This window comes from Cupressus sempervirens, chromosome 4 (genome assembly GCF_028749045.1).
Source record: "Cupressus sempervirens isolate cs-2001-9-10 chromosome 4, ASM2874904v1, whole genome shotgun sequence".
Lineage (NCBI taxonomy): Eukaryota > Viridiplantae > Streptophyta > Pinopsida > Cupressales > Cupressaceae > Cupressus > Cupressus sempervirens.
In genome coordinates, this window is record NC_143121.1 from 715,699,686 (window position 1) to 715,720,520 (window position 20,835).

A 20,835-nucleotide genomic window follows, 5' to 3' on the forward strand; every position below is an offset into this window, starting at 1 on the left:
ATTTCTTCCCTTGGGTCTAGGGTTCGGTTAAGGGCACCCTAATGTAATCTTCCCACTAATCCTTGAGGAAGTTAAATATTATGCACGGTCTCTTCAATCTCTATGGACAAGTTGGAACTTTATCAACTTATTATCATACTAACAATTATTATCGTCTATAATTATATATATATGTACAGTTGCTCCTTATTTGTTTGTAGGACTATCATCCAAAACGAAGCAATATAATATCCAACTTGCCAAACACCACTTTAACCCTAGTTATTCAAATTGTTCTTGTAGGGAATCAATTAAGGGAAAATCTAAGAGGAGACATTACGAAATTTGTTTAGGTCGCAAAAGGGATTTGAGGACCTTGTTCGGTTTCGATGTTTCCACTTATACTAATAAGGCATGCTTAGTTTAGAGGAAAACTAAAGAAGATGTCATTGTTAGGTATAAGCACAACTATGATCTAGTTTAAAACTAAGGTCAAACACCAATAAGAGAATTCAAGTGAAACAAAGGTGCAATGTCCCCTTCTGGACCTATAAATCTTTCTTCTATATTCTCTTGATCCTCCCCTAAATTCCCTAATAATTGTCACTTATTATTGACTAAAATGTTCTTCTATTCCCAAATGTATTGGGATCACTTATGATTATTATTTAATAAACATGGCTGAGATATTCAAGTTCACTCCATTATATGCATCTATAACATTTCTCAAATGTATAAGAGAATGTAATATTTGTGAAAGTATAAATCAATGCGGATTAGTCTGCCTCTGCAATCTATCTTGATGATAATGAATGCTCTAATCCTGATTTATATGGAATGGTCTGAGTCTCTGGATTTTATTTTTTCTGAACTATCTTCTTACTCTCCACGTCACTCCCTGCAGTCCTTCTCTTCATATGCCTTTCCTCTACTTGTGAATTCTTAATAAAAAGGGATCAGATGCTTGATAGTAATTAGTGCTTTTTACATCTCCATCGAAAATAGAAATTCTTCCCTTTAGTGCTGGCAGAAGTTATATGATTTCTCATACTAATTGGCAGTGTTTTCTCTTATTTGAATATGGTCCAAACTGTTACTGTGTGTTCAATGACTGTAACTTCTAATTCAGACTTTTTCCCTCCGCTTCCTGACAACTCAATATCAGAAAGATCCCTAAGACCAAACTTTTCTCTGATACCATGTGATTGTAAATCAAACTTACGATTAGACTGTCACGATAATGGTTATTGCAGATTTGAGGAAGATTGATTTATATTTATTTGCTTCAGGTGATAATTAAATCAGACTGGTCTGAAATTTTCCAATCTGTAGAGAGAAATGCTTTTTTCCATTTTCGATCCATGTCTCTTGCTTTTGGTGTATATTTATAATGTTTCTAATGGATACATCATGAGCAGACATGTCCACTCATGTTGTGTCTTCACATGAAGAGACACAGAGGCACTCAGTTCATCCTAACTAACCCAATACTAATAGGAGGTGATTAAGTAATAAACAAAATCCATATATAAGTCCTTCAATCTGCATATATTATGGGGAATCATTTGCTCGATCCAATATATAATATATATTGATAATATATCTGATAAATGCTTGATCAATATTGTGCAATAGATCATTTTCTTGATCACCAATGGATTCTCAGACTTTATTCTAAGACTTGTATTCGAATCATGAGTTTGGCTATGAAATAATTACATTAAAATATTATCATATTTATTTATTTATCTTATATTATTTTATACTTTATTATTTGTCAATTTATAATATAATATTGTATTACTTTAGACATTATCATTATTATATGTTAATTTTGTTTTAGCAACATATTATTAATAGTTGGTCAAAATATATATATTTTTTATTTGTTATTTACTTATTAAGATATAAATATTATTGTTACACTAATAATATATTATTATATTATATTATATCATTTTATTACTATTTATTAATCATTTAGATATTGTATTTATTATTTAAATATTGTGTCTTTAATTAATTTGACCTCTAAGATTGGGGATATCACAAAAGGCATGTTGATCATGTCATATCCAAGTATGCGCATTGATTGTAAAGGATTAAAATGTATGGGAATTGAAAGCAGGCATTGATGGATCATTTATTTCTTTGACTGCTCAAAAACAAAAGACTAAGAAGATTAAGCTAGAGTTGGAAACGAAGCCCTCACTTGAGCAAATGCAAAAATTATTTGAACTAGTGACCATCATGATCACTACATAGAGAAGTACCATAAAATTCCTGAAAGTTGTCTTTGAAAGCATTAGGGTTGGTTTTTACTAGGATTGATTGTAAGAGAAAAAAAGATTTGTCAAGCTCTAGCGAAACTAATTGTCTTAAAATGAAATTTAAATGTTTGCGTTATCAACATTGTAATGGTCTTGAAAGGGACCTTACTGTAGGTTTGGGGCACTCAACTAGGCTATATTGACCTTAACATATTTTGTGAAAGGTAAAGAACCCTAACCAACTCCAAATCACTCAAAGACTAGTAGAACATGGATTATTGGAGGCAGCAACTTTCCCAGTAGCCATTGAGTGTACGAAGTTGATCATGGAGTGCATACAAAGGTATAACTCAAACAACAGGTGAATTGAGACAAGGGATGATAAACTTATGTTAAGCATTGATTGAGTCACAATTCATGCTTGTTATCACCTATCAAACCACAAGGTTTATTCATACAATGTGAAATAAGCATGAAGAAAGGTTATTATAAAGGCATTAAAAATAAATAATGCTTCGTTCTATCAAGGAAAAGATAATCTCCACTCCCCTAGAGAATTCACAAGTTTTACTTCAGGGGAGAAATAGTGGACATCATTGTCTTACAAAATAGGCTTCGTGGAGATATTGACACTTTCGACCTCGATCAATGAATTCTTCTTTTGTATTTTTTGTGCAAGAAATAAATTTTTAGATTGGAAACAATTAACAAGTGACAAGTTACATGAGGGAACTTTCCAATTTCTCCTTAGCAATTCCTTCTACAGATCTTGTTATTTTATAAATGCCCTAGTTTTCTCAAGGTATTGGCTTGGGCTCCAACTTGCTGAGGATTTCATGATGACATTTAGATTTTTTAATTCTACCTGTTGCTCCAATTAGAATCAAGTTATGCCAACTTTAGTAAAGTGAACAATGCATTCATTATGTAACTCACTATAGAATTACAAGAAGATGTAGGGCCGATGGTTTCTCCCAATGCAACGCAAGTGGCTAATTATAGAAGATATTTTATTCAATTTTCACAATTCACGTACCTCAAGGTAGGAGACATTGATGGCCTTTCTAAGTGAGTGCATTGAGTACGTGCAATCCAAAAAGAAAGAAAATTAGCATTCAATTTCCAATTGAACTAGGATTTCTTAAATGCAAAGTTCAGTCTAAAGAACTGACTGTTGTCGAGGGCCAAATACCAATGTTTCAACTATGTTTAACTCAAGTTACACATTCATAGTGGGAACTATTTTTAAATCAACTTGCAACTAGCCCCATCCTATCATCATAGGCCACATTTAGAGCACATTTGGGCGAATTGCATTGATAATTAGTCTACGAGAAAAAACCTCAAGAAAATAATTAATCCTCATCTTGGATGGAACATCGGAGGAATTGATGATGATGAAGTTGATCTAGTCAACCCCATGTATGCAATTGTTGTCAAGATGCAACCTCTAATTCCCATTAAGTGGAGCTCATCGAAGGTCAATGGCATCCATAAACACTAATGAAGTACTACAGAAAACCCAAATCTAGGTTAACAAGAAGAAAAATAGCACATTCAAATGTTGATGCTCAAAAAACTGAGAAAATTGGCCAATTAAGCATTCCCAATACATCTAGAGCTTTCACTTTTGCTACTCCTATGACCACTATAGTTCAACAAACAACCTCAACAAGAAGTGACCGACCAACTAATTTAAACAAACCTCTTGACAAGACTTGTGGAGAAGGCTCAAAGCGTAATGTTGCAAAAAGTAAATCGGATAAAGAAGGTGAACCTAGGAAGATCAAGGATAAGGAAAATGGTCTGACCAGTGGAATAAAAGAATTAAATGCAGGAGCTAACACTACATCTAGTAAAGTTGTCAAAGATGGTAAGCCTTTCTCTTCATTTCCTTTCTATTTGCAAAATGTTAGAGAAACTTTAGTTGTTCTTCTCACCCGATTCTATGAAAAATGCAAAGCAAACCCTATCTTCTCCCTCCTGGTTAGTAGCATCGTTAGCTAAAAGAGGCAATTAGAATCTATCAAAGCATTATTTGATGATGATGTGAAGCAACTTTTGCATTCCCCTCTCACACCTTGGACAAAAATACTTAAAACTACCTCTAGAGTATGTAATGTCCCCATTTTTAGCAGGTTCCTGCAATTGACCATGTTAGTTCACCATTGCGACCCTCGTGAGCTGACAATAGGATTTGAGGGTCTTAGTTGTGTGGTTATAGGCTTTCCAGTAGCCCATAGTATGTTTTGGCTCCATTTGAGGGACTTACTATTTATAGTAAGTCAATCTGTTGGTTCCAATGAGCTCAGTTGAGTTAGAGGAGTTGGAGGATGCTCTTAGTTTTTATTTTGGGCTTCCAGTTTAGACTCTAAGAATTTTGGACGAAGCGTCTATTTATAGTAAGTCACCCTGTCAAGTTCATTCATCGTCTTTCATCATCAAGATCACTTTGGTGTTGTTAGATTTCGATTTTGATGCTTCTTCAATTGTTTTTGCAAGACGGGTGAATTATTATTATTATTCATCTAAATACGCTAAAATTGCTATTTTTGTTACTGTTGTTGGTTGGTCACCTCAGTATTATAGCTCGTTGGAACCGGGATGAAAAGTTTTAAATCATGGGAACAAGAAACAGTGGCCTTACAGGTCAAAATTTGAAGTTATGGTGGAAAAGGTCATTTTTGGAGCCAAAAGCAATTAATAAATTAGTTTATAATGACACTTTATTATGTTTTAATGTAATGTGCGGGAAGCTTGTTAAGTGAAGTTCATTTGGGAAACTTTGTGTCATTTGGAGAATATAAATATGAACCCATTTGATGAGTAAAGCATCCGATTGATCTTTTTTTTTTTTGTTGCCTCTCAAGAGTTTCTGAGTTTGCCGATTTCTTTGCCCTTGCTAAAGTATAAGGGTTTGGAATTAAGAAGTGTCTAGTAATTCACAGCTGAGGTATTGTGAATTAATTCTGAAAATTCTCTTAATTAAATTATAGTATTTCCCGACTGTTATGTACTATACCTAGGAATTTCATTGTGGCTGGAGAATTTGTGATTTGGAATGCCATTATTATCTACTGTTTGGCGTAGTTAAAGAGAATTGTACTGTGGCTGTCATCCCTGTATTTGGCAGCGATTTCAGACTTTGTGGAAGGCTGCAATCGATTATTGGAGGGCAGCAATCAAGTTTTAGAGCACCTGCGATTATAAGCATGCAACATGTATTTCTAAACCTGCGAGTAAATTGGATTATTTCTTGAGAGCTGCAATCCATATTTCATCCCTTCGAAGTCAATTTCCAAGTTCATTATTGCATTCTTGTAAATTTCCAGAAGTCAATTTTCAAATTGGATATTAGTAGCATTGCCATCAATTATAGAATTACTTCTGAATTGTTTAGTGGTGTTCATTTGTCCAAATTGATAAAGACTTAAGCTATTAAAATTATGAGCAGCTAGCTGTGAATTTAAAGCATTATTTATTGAGTTATAATAATTTGCCTACCAAATGTTTGACAAAATATCAAACTGTTGATTAGCAAAAGCAAATTGATGTTTGTTAAGGATATAACCTATTGAGGGTTTTTATTGAGCCATGGAGGATGAAAACTCAAACCATTTGTTCCAGGAAGTTCCTTGTCCTACTATAAAAAAAGATCAAAGCCAAGCCACAAATGCTAACTTCAAACTAATATGCATTTATATGGTAGGTCCTCCTCCTAGGGATGTTAATTGACATTATTTCAATATTTAACTATCAAGCTAATGGAAACAATAAAAAGAGACAAGAATGACAAGGCCAAGTTAAACATGATGGTTAGTTTGTGAAATGACCCCTATTAGTGTGTCAATTTTCATTGTTTAGCACATATTACAATGTCATTAAATCAATTTAAATTAAGAATACAAGGAATAATTCATTATACATTTGGTAATTAACATATTTAGCCCACTTCTTTACTTTTATCCTAAACTCAACCTTACAAGGAATGTTAATATACTTGTCGTTGGATTCTTCACACCAATCTATGAGTAGTTTCACTTAAGGCTTCATGACCCCATCCTATCTCATTTTGGGATTCACCTACCATGTGTGGTTTTACTTGACCTCTCTCTAAACAACACCAAACTTTCCTCTAAGGGGCTATGGAAAAAGATTAAATTGGCTATGAATCTATCAATATTCAAGTCAGAAGTTTATCATTTGCAAATATCATTGTTATATGATTTATGATCTTCTTGTTATGTTTAAAGTTTCTCGTCTCTGTTATGTATTTCTGAAAATTTAGCATATACTATTATAACAAACATATTGCAAATCTGAAACTGAAAACACGACAGTTCTTGTTTTGAAAACTTGTTTTCATGACTCATATTTTCAGATTTTGTATAAAATATTTAAAATTATATTTTTTAAAAATTGAGATACCCAAGTACCCTCATCCCTATTAGCATAAACGCTGATGATATTCCTATGGGGGAGTATTCTAGCATTGCTGGAGCAGTAGAGAGGCAGTTAACATAACTGTGTGTTGCATTCATGACTATGTTTGTCATTGATGTCAACATATTGTAAAGATTGTCAGAGTAGAAGACAAAGAACGGGGTCATACGGATCGAGTATTGATGATGAGGTCAAGTGCAGTTGAGGAATTGTTCTATAATGTGTCCTGGTGACGTGCACAAGTGCACATACAGAAAGTCAAAGACGTGAAAGTTATTTGTGATTTACAAATGTCAGTGTGCCGATAAAGTACCTGAGAAGTGGTTTTTGGTGTTTGCATTATATCTTCTAACATGGATATAATCTTGATGAGCACAATTAGACAGTGACTAGTAGACAGCTTGATGATGACATCAGCTAGAGCGCAAAATCCAAGGTCATGTGTAAAAACTTCTAAAGACTATGAATCGACAGTGTTTTGTAATTGCGAAAAGATGTAATGAATTACATTATCTTAATGAGGTCCTATTGTAATTACCGAAAGCCTCAAGGCCAACTCAATGAATTATTTTGAGCACATAGTATAAAGGAAGTTATTTTCCTTGTGATGATCTATGGTATGTGATTGTGTATGCGATAAGAGAAGAAGATTGGTAAATGTGAGTAAGTGATCAAAGGGATCATTGCGATGCCAAGTTGGAGATTTGGTATTAAGATCTAATAAGTATTTGGTGCAATATTGGCATGGGTAGAGGACAAAGCAAGAGTTTGAGTTGCTGAGATCAGTTGCATTTCTATTATTCTGAAAGGAATAATACAAAGGCTAGTTGGATAGTGAGTTTGGTGGTCTTGCCTTTGAAGTTGTTTGGACAGTGGATCCATCTGCCTTCTACAACTCCTAATAGGGTTGGAATCTCCTCACAGGGATTCAAAGTCTCCTAACAGGAACTAATATGTACTAAATGTATTTCATTGGCTCCTAACACAATCCATCCTCTTACAAGGAACTTTTATGTTAGTGCATCCTTATGTGGGTACCATCACCACTAGGGTTTTCCCCCTGATCCAAGGTTTCCCTAGTTAACATATCTGGTATCATTGTGTATGTGTGACTTCTTATGGTTGTTGTTTATATTGATCAAATGATTAAGGTTTAATAAGGCTGATAAAAATTGTATTGATCTGATAACTGATTCACCCCCACCCCTCTCAGTTATCTTGGGGGACTTTACTTTGTATCAATCCCCTATTATGCAAAATAGTCATACCTATACCTAAACTACCTGAGAAACTATGTCCCTACGCGACCTTGATTAGCATACAACACCATGCATTTAGATCAAGTTAAGTTAAGAATAATCATTAATTTATAATACGTACTTAAGCTCTAATTCTTGACTTTCCTCCTAATCAACAAGTTTAAGAAAGATGGGGAATTACTTGTTCGTGGGCAATTCGGTAACAAATGTTAATGAGTTCCCTCAAGGATTTGTGGCGCATGTATGCAATACCTATATTGGGACTGCATCTTCCAGGATTCGTGATATATATCCTTATCCCAATCTTGGGAATTTCCTCATACAAAATGATTTTACTCCAACCCAAACAAATTAACCTATCCTCCCAGCAAAATTAGTGAATGTTTAACGAATTGGCTAAGTATATATAATCATCTCAAATAATAACGATATATACACTAAGTTGCCACATTCACTTCTCCCTACTTGAATTTGAGATTCAGTTCGCCACAAAGTTCAATTCGCTTCGAATTTGCTCAAAATTCAGCCACAGTCAAGTAAATTAGCTCAAAAGATTCTGCAGGGTATCTTGGACGAATCTAGAAGACTTGTAAATCAGACAAAAGAAATCTACAACAAATCTTGTGCAAATTTGACCAAAAACATCATTTTTAGACTTTTTGTTTTTTGCCAACTTAGGCCTATTTGACCCTCCAACCCTAAAAGTGACCACAAAACAAACCAAAATGGTTGTTCTATATGTCATTTGTACATATATATACACTTAATGTGGAAACTTTAACCTGGTGACTTTCTAGTTGGGGCCTTTTGCAAGAGGTTGAAAATACCCTCTGCAACAATGCATAGGTTACTTGTAGCATTATATAGATTTTTACAAGTGTCAATAAACTAAACTAGCGAACAAAAACTTGTTACAAGTGCTAACTATTACAAGCATTAACTATTAGAGGTGTTCACATGACTTCAAATTAGCACAAGATCAATAAGGAGACCAAATGGGATCATCATCTTCTACTAGAATTATTAATGAGGCTCAAAGTATTGGACTTAGCAATGCTACTAGAATCATTAATGATAGTGATATGTATTGCATTTAGAAATGCATATACATATACATACATACATATATGTATGTATGTGCATCCAGATTCAAACTTCCACATCAAATGTTTTGGAAATATATTATTATACATGTATATATCCAAAACAATTGATGTGGAAGTTTAAATCTGGATGTGCGTATATATAATTTAGAAAACATATTTTCTTGTGCAGGCAAACCCAAAACAAATCCGAACCCAACCCAAAAAAAATTGAACTTAATTTTGAACCTGGAGCTCGAACCCGAATCCGTACACGAATCCAAATTGGCAACTTAGTATATAGTAATATACATATATAATATATCATGATTACAATCCTAATTCCATTATTATTATTATTATTATTATTATACACATATGACTATATATTTATATCTTATTTGATTATCTCTAATAAGATGAATAGGCTGCCAATTAATCCTCATCTATATGCAAAATTTTCCATCCACTCATTAAGATGGAACCAACTGCTATCATAAACATCAAAGGAGTCAATACATGCACATTTCATTGCACAAAGAAACTAACTACAACAAAGTTGCAAGAAAGCTACAAGTCGTGGAACTAAATAACACGGATTTGAATGCCTCCATTACTGTAATACAACCTCTTTGAGATTCAATATAATAACAATAAGTAGAAATAAATAATAAAATAGTTTTAAACTATATCATTAAATGACTAAAGGAAATAAGAAATTATTAATATAATATAATAATCTAATGGATACAATAACATAAATGTTGTATTTGTAATATGACTAAATATTAGTATTAAGTTAATATTTAATAATATATAAATAAGGAGATATAAGAAATAATTGATATTAATATAATATCAAGTGATTCTAAGGATGAAATTATCAAGCATATAATTTGACTTAGCTATATCAATATAAACAATTCTTATTATTATTCACATCAAACAAAGAATTTGATTATATATCGATCAATAAAATCATTTACTAGCCATATAATATACTAACCAAACAATAGTTGTTGGTTATGAGGCAACGCGACCTGTGAACAGGTGTCCATATAACTATGGAGGCACGGGGAGATTTGGAGGGAAGCAAATTATCGAACACTAAAATATAGAATTGACTACCTTTATTAGAGGAGGAATAAGGAGATAACATATTTGAAAGAAGTGAATATGCGATTGTAGACATGGCATCAAAGAGCATGATTCGAATAATACATATCATTAGCACCTGAAGTATGCTATGGTTTCTGCTGATATACGTGGAAGGAATAAGATAAATTGTTTTACATACACGATCACACCAATTATAGTCAAAAAGGAAGATTCCAAGTCATGTTTCATCTACCAATTGCAAGGAAGATAAGTCATCATTGAGTATTCAAGGTACATTAAGTACCATATACGTAACCCGCCCCAAGTGAACATAAATTATAACCAAACAAAGCAGAAACCTCTATCAAGCATCAACTAATCAAATCGAAGGAGAAGACATCATCATAGAGCACCATACACCTCTCCAACGTGGATAATGTTAACAGTAGATAAGACAAACATTTGGAGGCATGGACAGAGCTAGAAGTCATCAATATCATGAACCCGGAAAAGATGACCTTACCAGAAATAAACAGATAGTTGTGAAGTGCAGAGTGCCTTTGACGGAAGGGAAGAATAACAATTAGCAAGAAAGATCATCACTGTGGGGAGATCTATGACAAACGATAGTGATGTTTGGACATATTCAAGAGTAAACTCCTATTTGCAACAACAAGCCAAGTGGGCACCTCTGTAGAAAGAAATTCATATGTCAAAAGGAATCAATTCATTCATACAAAGCCTTTGCTTCATAATTTTAGTCGAATACCATACTCAACAAACAAGTAATCATATTGAGAAGATTATAGAGTTGCAAATTTACCAAAAGAATGATAACTATATTAGAAGAGATAGAAATTATAGGGAGAGACTACTGATCATGGATTAATGGTCAATAAATGAGAGAAGAGCTTTATAACTTCCATAGAGACCAAGTAGATCTTGGTAGAGGGCATTCGATAAGAATGTCATGATTCTCTTAAAGAGAACTTATAAAGAACAAAGAGCATTCTTTGTGAATGTCGGGATTTCAAATTGGAACCCAAAGAGAGATTTGTAGAGAATCTCTTAGAGACAATATATATCGTGGTGTTCAAACATATGCATATGTCAGAGATAAGACACTTGGTAGAAGTGGGATATCTACCAAGTAGTGTTACTGTTAACCATATTTGCCTCTCGCCAAAAAATTGAATTTAAATGTCTAAGCCCACCTAATGGTCACTTCCCACTTTTAAATATTTTAAGGCCAAAGGAAATACGAAAATAAACAAAAATAAAACCTTATTGTATTTCCTATTTTTCCTAAGTTATATTTCCACAGGTACATAACTTCCCCATCGTTACATCTACCATCATCTACAGTCGTCACTATGTCACCATGCAGGGATGCGAGGGAGTTATTTCATGTGACATAGCGACGGTATGACTTTGATCTTGGTGGCCCCCCTTTCATGTCAGGACAACCGGGCAGTTGTCAGAGCACATCAGCATTTTGTTGCTTTCTCATTGGCTAGGGTAATAACTATGCAAGGTGTGTGGGCAAGTTCCTTCGGTGCACCTTCGTCATCAGATCTTTCATCATCCATGTTGTCGCTTTGTCGCTTTGCAAAGTTGCGCGACCTTTATTTCATGCGACAAAGTGACATCACACCGCATGTCTATGCAGGTCCGAGTTTCTTTGGTGGGTTGTCCTTCCAACTATGCTGATATGTCAATGTCCTATTGTGTGGGCCGCAGGGTGACAGGGTCATGAGTTGGATTGAGCTAGCATATGGTGGGATTTTGATTTGTCGAGCCTCTAACATGTCGATGTCGTGGGCCACATGTTCTCAATTTCTACCTCCTACCGTCTAATGCAAACAAATCAAGGCTGGTCGCTTTGTCACTTTGGGGAGTATCTTTAGTTAGAGCAACAAAGCGACGAGTTGACACGTGGTAGATGGGTCCTTTCCTTTTGTGGGTTGCGGTGTGGTGGGTCAGTGTTAGACAGGTTGCCAAAGGACCTTGTTTCTATTAGTTGGTGGACTGGCAGGATTGATGATTTTTCGAGACCCTCAGATGGAGGAAGATTGACATCTCTCGTTTTGTCGCTATAGAAAGTTGCTCAACCTTTAGTCATAACGACATAGCAAGCTCTTGCCACGTGTCCCGGCAGGCCCAGTAAGGAAAATGCAATTAAATTGACATCGCGGTTAGAAATGAAAGTATTATAAATAGTCATGGTCAAGTTTTAGAAGGTGGTGCAGTTAGTTGGTTAAGATGGTCAAACCTGTAAAGACTTTGCAAGGTGGCGGAAAGAAATAACACGGCTGGCCCACGTAGCTCATCTTGGTTGCAAGACTTGGTTAACCTATTGATCTCACTGATTTGTAAAGCTAGAAACGAGGGAGAGATGATTTTCTACACAATCCGATTTTCATGATTGATTCCAACCACTCTCGAATGAATGCAGGGTTAGAAACAATGAAGGAAACACTCCACCACCTTTGGTTTTATCCATCTACCTAGTCAGAGCAACTTAATGGCGTTGTTGCTATCTTCTCAGGGCTCTGTTTTATGTGAAATATTGGATTTTCTTGCATCTGAATTTTGTGTCAAGATCAAATATTTTCCAGATTTGTATGATTATTCTCTGCAATCTTAAATGGTAGTGGTTGAGTTTGGTTTAGGACAGAAAATATCTCAGTTATGCATGAGCTATAAAGGCAGTTTTTGTAAATTTTTTTAAGGTCGGACCCTCTTTGTTTCTCTGGCATTGCTCTGCAATGCTACTGTAAATCCCCTTTGCCTTTGAGCTATATGGCATTCTACCTTATCTCCTTCAGCCATTGATGTATTGTGCAAGACCTATTTGCCTCTCATTAGTGTATTGTGGATATCTGCAATCTTGCATGACTGTTTCTCTTTTTGCCCTATAAATGATATATAAGTGAATACTCTTCTTCCTTGTGTCATTTATTAGGGTTTTCTGATCTGCATGTGATTGTTAGATTAAAACAATGTCTGGATCTATATATCTTTGATGTCATCGTAGTTCAAGTGTGTATGTATGGGTCGAGATTGGTTTGGACACTCTATTTTGGTGCATCACCCTTAGGTAAGAGTAGGTAGATTTGCCTTCATGCATTCCTTCTCCCTTTTCCTCTCCAAGTGTACTTAGGTGCACCCTGATAATAAAGGAAGTCAGCCTTCTCTGGAGACTCAACCTCACAGTTCAAGTCCCATAGCTTGGAGGTTGTTTCCATGTTTCACAAGGTTGTCCTTCAGTAAAAACTTTGAACAAGAGTGCAAACTTTTGTGACAACAATTACCAAAGATCCCAAAGAGGCCTAAGGGAGAAGCTCTTTCTATGACAATTACCTAATTGAGATAAAATTCACACCAGGGTTTAGGTGACTGGAGAAAAAATTTCTTCCAAAGAATTAGGAAGGGTAGCTTGGGTAGTATTTAGAATAGTATTTACTTAAATCCAATATTTCTAAGATGTTTTACATACAATTTTCAATATTGTATTGACAAATGGTTGCAGGTTACAGCATTCAAACCTAATTTGGAAGTAGGGGCATTACAACTACCCAGCAATCTTCTTTTATGAAAGTTCATATAGCCAACATGCTTCTAGTGTGAGTGACAATCGAACTTCTTGTAGTATTTCTAATCTACCTACTACATCATCTAGTGTCAACGATGATGATAATGATGATCTTTATGAAAACCCATATCATGCTAAAGTAGTATTGTTGATTTGTATGGTGCTTTCATTGATTATGTCCATGCTATGTACTATTCACGATTTCTTAGCTGCAGATATGTATACATTATAATTTTTATGTTTTTGCATGGATATAGCCAAAACAAATCCAAGCCCCCAAAATAATTGTTGTAACAGCATACCCAAAACCAAACCAATCACTTTGAATATAAATAACATGTATGCTAAGAATACCATTTATGAAATTGTATGTCATTGCCAAATTTTTTGAAATTATTGAACTGTTTTGATGTAAGAATTTTTTCAATCATTTAAATAATCTGCAAGTGACCAATATCTACAAAACCTTGCAAAATCTGCCCAAACAACAAGTTACTCAAAAACACCAAAACAAAGATTACCATCCAAAACCTCAAAATTACTACAATCCCTAAAAGGAAAAACTAGTTAAAACTATAATTTTATAACAAGCAGAAGAAAGTACATATCAAAGATGAATATTTGTAAGCGATCAATCAAAATTTATTATCAAACAATGTGTCTTAACCTTTTGTTTCCAGCAGAGTAATTGAATTTTGATTTAGAACACATCATTCCAAAAGATACAAACAACCATTATTTCACCATGTTTACTGCATGCCACAGTAGGATTCTTGATTAATATTGTTCATTGTGATATAAGAAAGGAATGTTTAAAGTTGATTATACTAAGCAATAAACTCATACAAGTATTTAGAACACTTTCACATTATCAACTGAGTTAACAATTCGAAAAGGATGTGTTTTTCAAAAATGTGACTTCCATAAATCATAAAAGCTTCAAGAGAACAAAAAAATGTTACCCGCTTTTGTTGTGAGATGTAATACTCTTGCCGCATCACCTTCAGGTCATAATCACCTGTCGAAATTGATCATAAGTAAAATATATCCACACAACTACCACACATGGTTTATAACACAAAATCCAAACAACAGACCTCCTCAGCAAGGACATATAAAAAGAAAAATAGAATCTAGATACCTTACAAAAATAAATCCCATGAAAAAATGTCAAATTAGAAAAGTAAAAACCTTGTAATATATAAGTATCCTGAAGCTCCGCAAGGTCCATACAAATCTTTGGTATTACCTGAAATTCAGTACTCATTAGAAATATTCAGGGGCCATTCTAAGCAATCAAAGAAAATTGTGAACGTGAGCATTCTCCGCTACATCAATATCCAAACAACCTAAATGACAGTAGTGAAGAATATACTAAAGATATGTAACATGATATTTTCTGGGGCTGGTTCTCACTATTGAGATAGTCACTAGAAAAATTAACCTGGGATAAAATGTAATGCTCATTTTCTCTGCCATCATTACATACTTTGAATCCACAAAGGCAGAAATGATTAAGGACAAAATGATTCAGGTTATCCACACGTACTTTTGCATGGACTCAATTCCCCGAGAAGAGAATTCACATAAGTAACAAATCCATGCAAATCCCTACAAGAACCAATTGATAAACAAGCTAGAATAAATATGCTAAAGAAACTAGAATAAGTTAAAATTACTCTCCACTTGGTTGTGTTTAGTAATCTCTTCTGTTAGTATGGTGATTGATATTTTAATGATGTTTACTACAACTCTCATTTGTAGTTATGTTTTCTCCATCTCAATCGCCATTTGAGCTTATGGTCTTTTGATCTAGTCGCTTTCTTTGTCATTTACAATGCTGGAAGTCTACTTGCTTGTGTTCATTATACGTCAGCCTTGTCTTGGTTTATTATTCACCGTTCTGGTAGATACTTCTGTATTTTCTAATACTCCCCGAAATCTGTGAATGATATACTAGCATCCGTCCTGGCTGCTTACATCGTTTCTGCTCTTTTTGGACTGTTCAATCTGATTGGTTATCCAAGTCTTGTCACTATCCACAGTAAATATTTATTACTGTGCTGCCAATATTATATAGTTTACGTATGCTTCTTCTTAACGTTATTCGCTAGCTTAGACATTACTGTCAGCTTGTACTTGGTGTAATCGATGATGTCTTTTTCTCTATGCTTCGCTCCTTATGTTCTTGTCGTGGTGCACAAATCTCTGTCTGCAGGAGCCTATGTGGCATTATCTAGGATGTTACCAATCACCTATTTTCAACCCGTGGATGCTAACTGGAGTAAGTGGAATTATTTTAATCTATTTTTGTTCAATTTTTGTCTGTGATTATTAATAATTGCACTGGTTTTTTGCCTTCTCCATGATTATGATTTTTGTTCGATATTCCTCATTATGTTTTCTATCCACACTGGTCGCTATGGCAATACGAGCTCCCAAGATATCCATTGACCATGCATTGCTTTCCCTATACCTTGCCCATTTGTGGGTTGACTTTGGTGTCTTCGTTTTATCTCCTAGTCCACGTCATTGCACTCTATTTCAATGAAAAGGTTCCTTTTTATATATCTTTCCTCATCTTCTTTTGTACATCCCCCCCCACCCCACCATTCTATTTAATCGTTCCCTTTTATATGTGGTTGTGCCAACATGGACGCAACCCTTAGAGGGTCACTTGATGTTTGATTTAATTTAATATTGAACAATTTTCTAAAGTGATTAGTGTATAAGTATTATTTACATATCTAATTATTTAATCAATGTCTAATAATCAATCATTTATTTATATTGATCTTATAGAGTAATTTATCTCGGATATGTATAATTAAACTATTATTCAATTATTTTAAATTGGTTAGTTATTATGTACATATCATTATGATTTAATATTAGATTGAATTATCGAACAGGATATTACACAAGAACACTACAAACTACTATCACGTCCCTATTTCTCCAAAAAGACATTTTGATAAAGACTTGTTGAAGATCAGCAAACTCACTTTCAAGAACAAATGATTCCCATGCGATCTTAGGATTCCAAGTTAGTCTTAAAAAAGAGCCACCATATTGATGTTGTAACCCAAAATCACGGAACTCCAAAAAAAGGCCATCATCATAACCCAAAGTAGAATGTCTAAAGAAACTAAATTCAATATTAGGAAACAAATATTGCACCAACATCTTATTAGAGTCTATGTCATTATCAAAATTGAAATCAACCAATGTAGGTATGGTATTTGGTATAATTCTCACCACTGTATGCATTAAAAATTGTAAGAACTCACTACTAACCTCCCACATTCAAACCAAACCAAACACAATTACAATCTACTAATTTGCATATCAGGGATTGCAATCCTATGATGAATCACTGAGACAACATTACTAGAATGAAGCTCACAACTCCAATACTGTCTCACCATTACACCGCTATGCTTGAACTCGTCTTCATCACTAGAAACTACACCTAGGTCCCAAATCCTACAATCAACTCCATTCTCCTCACTACATTCAGAACTGTAATCAACTTAATTCTCCTCACTAGAGTCAGAAAGAACCTCCTTATCCAACTCAAAGAGTGGATTACCAAATGTCCAATCACCACTCATCTAAAAGAGTGAATTATGATGAAACATAACCACATCCACCGCAAACAAATAATTGTCAAACAATTGAAGATTATCCTTTACTCCAAGCTCATACAAAGATTGTGACTGGTCCAAAAAAATATTACTTGACATTTTGTGAAAGTTATCCACATAATAAGTTTCTTCCATGTTGTCAAGTTCCTTAATCAGTACCTTCATTAACTTATTCCTTTCTTTATTATCCTACTCCCTAAAATGACTAATGACAACAATCTGACTTTTCACTACATGAAGAGTCATTTGTATACTCTTCAATATCTCCTGAGTATTTTTAAGCTCTATCATCATATTACTGACCTTATCTTCCTTTCCCTTCAATTTATCAGCATACACTAGAGCAATCTTCAACATATGATATACATAGATGAAAGTAAATAAAAATAAACAAACTAGCAAATCTTTTTGATCGAATGGCTAGTGTGACCAAGTTGAAGTCTCAAAAATAAGAATTGGCTTCTATGCCCTTTTGTCTCTTTTCAGTGTGAGTCTTCCAATAGAGGTCTTGAATGACCATGTGAGTTTCATCACAATGCACAAAGGTTGCAACAATCGTATCATTGGTAATCTTCAAAGTATTTCTCAACCAGAGTTAGGCGAGTTAGGCGTGTCGCCGAACCCAGCCAAGACATGTCAACTCAGCAACTCGGCAAGCCAAGTTTGGCCATGACTCATTGAACTTGACCAGTTGGCGTAACTCGACCAACTCACCAAGTTCAAGCATGCAAAACTCAGTTGGGTCCGAGCATACACTAGCAAGTTTATTCTACAATTCAACAATATAACTTATACTTTAAGTTATATTTGTATAAATATTGTCAAGATGTTTGAGATAAGTATCAGCTTCATAGGAGTTAAGATGCAATTTTCGGGTTTTCCAAAAACTCCAAACTTACCCAAATTCCAAAATTCAACATGCCTTCCGCACTCTAACCCCCCATAATGTATCCTCATTTTCTAAGGTCAAACTGAAGCTAGAACAAGGATTACCAAATGGTTTAAAGTTTCTAACTCATTTCATCCAAAATCCCTTTGGTTTCAATTCCAATTTCTTTACAGACTTAGCTACAATTTACACTTTACGCATATGATGGATTTCTCATTTATGTTCCTTGCTCATCTATGATGAAAAATTACCTTGTATTTAATGATTAGTGTCTTTCAGTTTTACTCAATAAAGGATGAATGAAACGGATTATAAAACGTTAAAAATCTCTACATTTCAAGAGTTGTTTCATTTTTTTGAGTCCTCGAGTCATAGCCGAGTCATGAGTCGAGTCAAACTCCCCGAGTCTAAGTTTGGGAACTATGGTCTCAACACCATCACCTTGAAATACATTTTCTGATTGGTCCTCCAAATCAGTGCCTTGGGTTCCAACTTCATGGTATATTTTGGATCTGCAAGTTAGGACTGCCCCTTGAACAATAGACAATTCAGAATTTTCTAACACAATTTCAGATTCGCAAGGTAGACCTTCTCCCAACAACATGTTATCTTATCCATTGCAAAGTTTACCAAAATAACCCTCTCATGAAATTTCGAACCTTTCAACTTATTTGTTTGGTCATCCAAAGCACCATCATGCATCAGCCAATTGCTGTTGTTAAGAAGACAAGATTCATCAAACCATTCAATCTTATCAATAGCCTCAAAACCCTTGTTTGATTCATCTACATGCAAAGTTAAGGCTGCTGCCATATTATTTTTAAGTAATTACTCATAATATGAAAACTCATTTTCTTCCTTGTAATCATCCGACCATCATCATCAAAATGCTTGTCAATAACAACTTCCAAGTCACCAATATCGAGATTTGTATATCACTTACCTATTAAAACAACTACATCCATCTCCATGCAAGCATTTGTGTTATTTTGTTATAAATAAATTGTGACATTCCTATCTTCTTGATTGCTGGTCCAAAACCTCTTTCGTTGACTTATCTAACTTACCAGCCCTAGAATTGTGATAAGGTGTCCACGTCTCTTGGCATGTGAAAAAATTCTGCCCTCTCCTCATTTCGTTCTTTTTTTGGGGGTCAACCCTTCAACCAATAAGCCCATTGAGATTCCTTCATTTTCAGTCATCTATTTCATAAACAATTCAATCTTCTACTCAATCAACCCTTTGGAGAACTCATAAGACATACGTGAGATGTTATGCTCCTTTCTCCAAATGGCTAACACTTCTAATTGCAGCTACTTGCAGATATAATCATCTTAATCCACAAAAAAAGACAATGATGTACATAGGACCCCTCATATTGTTTGGACGATGTTTCCTGATTTCAATTAAAAAGCATTGAAACATTTGCAGAATCATTGATCACATTTGACATCCAACACAATGATCAATAATCTAGCTCTTGCCTTAATTTCTAAAAGCGTATCTCTCTTCAAAAGTAGGGGCTTTGACATCAAGTACCCCATTTACCTTTCCACTATCAATTGTAGAACCTTCTTTAGAATGTCATCCTTATAGTGTGCTGCAAAAGTTACTACTCTTATAATCTTATTGTAACAAAAAGGAAATGCAATTCTCACCTTTTCATAAGGATGTTCCATATACTTGTGCTGGACGAAAGCCAGCATTGAGGGGTACAAAACCCAATTCAAAATGTAATGTCCCCACTTTAGCAGTCGACCAAGTATGTGTGTGTGTTAGCTTAGTTCTACATGGTCCCGAGGGCTAACGAAGGGTTTAAAGGGATCTTAGAGTGTTCTAGCCTAGTCATCTCCAGTTTGGGCCAAAACGGAGTTGATTTACTCTATCTCAAACATACTTACTATTTTTAGTAAGTCACCACGACACAAGGGAGGCTAGCTTTGGTGATTGGATTTGATACTCCTCGGCAAGAGCTTTTCAACAAGCTATCACTCGTGTTGTTCGGAGTCTAATAACTAATATATTTTTATGCCTAAAGTATTATTAAAGTAACATTTAATTTGGTTGTAAAATATTAAATTGTTACTTTAATATTAGTTTTTATGGGAATGTGTGCAAATCAAAGGGGGCACCTAATGGAGACATAATTGATTATCTTAACATGTATTATATTGCACATCTTTTATCCCACATTGCTCATGTGACTTGAATCGACCCTTGGAGAAAGAACAAAATAGAGCATTAGTGGCTTCATTCGGCAAGTTGAATATGAGAAGAAAATTGATATGTGAGTTGTAGATCCGTTCTTGGCATTAGAGGATATCTATCCTCTTGTGACATTCTAGACATCAATCCCTTGGGATTTGGCCTTTGGAATCCATTAATATCAGCTTCATTATCAAGCAAATTGGGTGTGCTTCTAGCTACAGGCAGATTTGATGTTTTGCTCATATCTCTTTCTTTACTCATCCAACACTTATGCCACTTTGAGGGAATGATTTTACAAAGATATTGGACTGTTTAAAAGACAATATATTGTAGTAGCATGTTTACCGTACAGGGTAAGAAGTTTA

The 20,835-nt window shown here is 34.6% G+C and overlaps 1 protein-coding gene across 1 annotated transcript in view; it reads right to left on the reverse strand.

The window, feature by feature from the left end:
* AUG3 (HAUS augmin-like complex subunit) overlaps positions 1-20,835 on the reverse strand; it is a 254,323-nt gene that overhangs the window by 60,271 nt on the left and 173,217 nt on the right. The window contains exons 11-12 of the mRNA XM_089826625.1: positions 14,918-14,975; positions 14,689-14,744 (exon numbers count right to left, since the gene is read on the reverse strand). Of these exons, the coding sequence (XP_089682751.1) occupies positions 14,689-14,744; positions 14,918-14,975 (114 nt within the window). The remainder of the gene's footprint in view (positions 1-14,688; positions 14,745-14,917; positions 14,976-20,835) is intronic.